The sequence below is a fragment of the Alosa alosa genome, chromosome 19 (genome assembly GCF_017589495.1).
Source record: "Alosa alosa isolate M-15738 ecotype Scorff River chromosome 19, AALO_Geno_1.1, whole genome shotgun sequence".
Classification (NCBI taxonomy): Eukaryota; Metazoa; Chordata; class Actinopteri; order Clupeiformes; family Clupeidae; genus Alosa; species Alosa alosa.
Window position 1 is genome coordinate 15,272,865 of NC_063207.1, and position 2,500 is coordinate 15,275,364.

Here is a 2,500-nt window from a genome sequence, read left to right on the forward strand (position 1 = left end):
ATGCTAGGGTGAGGACAAGATAAACAAATTACTTATAAACTGCCCCCCAAAAAAAACATGAGGTAGTTAGAGAAAATGCAATATGATGTATAAGGTAGAATAAAGTAGAATATAGTGTGTATGTTTTAGAAGATGCAAAATTATAGCAATTCAGAACATCAGTGCGATACCTGTGGTGGTTCTTGCTTTCTGTTCTTGAGAAATGTTTTCTTTTTCAGATATTTTGCTTTTGATTTGCTTTTTCTTCTGCCCTTTGCTTGGCCATGAGAATTCTTGCGTAAAGTATCAATTTAGTTTGTCAGTCAGTTTGGCTGAAAAAATCCTCAAATTGGGCTGGGTAATTGTTACTAAAGCGCTTCTCTGTTCATGGCATCAGCGATTAAGAGGAGTGAAACGCTCAGCAGAGAAGCGAACCGTCAAACAGTGAGAGAGACAGAAAATGGCCCGAGGCCACAGCAATTTACAATCAACATCTCTAATAGCTTACAAATCTAGCTGACAGACCCTGAAGAAACAACTAAAGTAGGACCAAGGGGAAGGAAAGTGTCCTAGGAAGAGTTTGTAGGAATGAACCGGAAAGGACTTGATCTGCAGAGGGCTTGTAAGAGTCTTGGCTAGAGCTAATTCTACAGATTTAACCAGCCGATATCTGCCATCATGTACTGATTATATGCCATCGGCTCATCAATGATACATTTTCATATGCATTCCTTTATGAGATGCTATTATCAAATGAGGCTGGTTATTTGTATATTTACTGTAGACTTTTTCATCTAGCAGATGCTTTAGTCCAATGAGGCAGGAGGGCCGGAACATGCACGTGCATGCACATGTCATCCTCACCCTATGATTGGATGCTTGAAGCCCAGCTTGGCGGTAGTGTCCCGGATCTCCTTGTCCAGCCAGGCCTGGGGGCGAATCAAGTACTTGACGAACTGCGACACCCACCAGACGGAGGGGTCACCGTGGAGACGGTGGAGGCGGTCGGCCAGGTCCTCGGGGATGGCCAGGGGGAGGTAGGGCGGGCGCGGGTGCAGGCTGTCCACGATGGGTAGCTCCACCACCTGCACGTCACGGTCATTAGCCTCACCTGGGCAGGGATGGGCAGAAAAGAGAAAGAGAGAAAGAGAGAGAGAGAGAGGGAGGGAGAGAGGGAGAGAGAGAGAGAGAAAGAGAGAAAGAGGCATTTAAGGTTGTTGCACTATGATTTCCTCTGCTGAACCTCTTGATCTCTTGCTTTTCCTCTCTTCTATTGAATGTTCTGTTTCGATTGGTCCTGTTTGAAGGTATATAAATCATATTTGATATAAGAACAAAATAGAGAGAGAGAGACAGAGAGAGAGAAAGAAAGAGAGACAGGCAGACAGAATGAGAGAGAGAGAGAGACAGATAACTGCTCCCTACTTTTACTTCCCCAATGTCTTCTCTCATTTATAATCTACTGGCATAATATGAATGTAGATTTATCACGCTCTTCAGAGACACTGTAGCTTTATACATGTCAAATAGACTATAAATAACAAAACGAATGAGAGGAAGAGCTAGAGAGCATATGAAGAAGTGAGGGAAAGAACAACGAGTGCATTTCATTAAATCCCACGACTATTAAGATGCCCTCCTTTCTTAAGAAGGAAAAGAAAAGCCCCGTGCTATCTATTTTTTACCATAAGGAAAAGGAAGACTAGCAAGCCCAATCTCTCAAAAAATAAAAACAATAATAAAAAAAAGAAATAAAAAAAAAACCCTGCTCAAACAACAACAGTCCATTCTGTGTAATAGAAAGACAAGGAATGCACACCTTGTGAGTGCATGTCATTTTAAGTGTGAAATGTGCATGTGTGTATGCCGGTTTGACTGTGTGATTGTGTGTGTATGACTGTGTGTGAATGATATGTGTGTGAGTGTGTGAGTGTGTGTGTGTGTGAGAGAGAGAGAGAGAGAGAGAGAGAGAGAGAGAGTTCAGAATGTAAATTATGATGTGCATTAAATATTGAATAATTTTGCACTCGTATTTTTTGCCTTCATATAAAAGAGTGTTTTAGAAATTCCCCAGCCATCCTTATATAACCTTACTGCCCGGCTTTCTGCAGGGTGTGGGCGTGCGTGTGTGTGTGTGTGTGTGTGTGTGTGTGTGTGTGTGTGTGTGTGTGCATGTGTGTGTGAGTATGTACACTGGGTGAATGAGGCTCCACTGCCCTGCTTTTTCCAGCCCAATTCCCTTTGCAGAGAAGATAAGTAAGGCCCCTTTCTATTTTTTTATATTCCTCCCTCCCTCCCTCCCTCCTTCCCCCTCCCTGTTTTTCCCCCTTTATCCCTATCCATCCTTCTCATATTAGGGGCATATAAGGATCTAAGTAACAGCTTATCATTCATAAAAATACAAGTGAAGGACACTCAGGAAGGGGGGGATCAGTGTGCGTGTGTGTGTGTTTGTTTACGTGCATGATTTGGTGTGTGTGTGTGTGTGTGTGTGTGTGCCATATGTGTACATGGGGAAAGA

General features: G+C 42.9%; 1 protein-coding gene across 2 annotated transcripts in view; it reads right to left on the minus strand.

The window, feature by feature from the left end:
* fut8a (fucosyltransferase 8a (alpha (1,6) fucosyltransferase)) overlaps positions 1 to 2,500 on the minus strand; it is an 85,043-nt gene that overhangs the window by 5,784 nt on the left and 76,759 nt on the right. For both annotated transcript variants that reach the window (XM_048228136.1, XM_048228137.1), the window contains exon 8: positions 844 to 1,090. In XM_048228136.1, the coding sequence (XP_048084093.1) occupies positions 844 to 1,090 (247 nt within the window). The remainder of the gene's footprint in view (positions 1 to 843; positions 1,091 to 2,500) is intronic.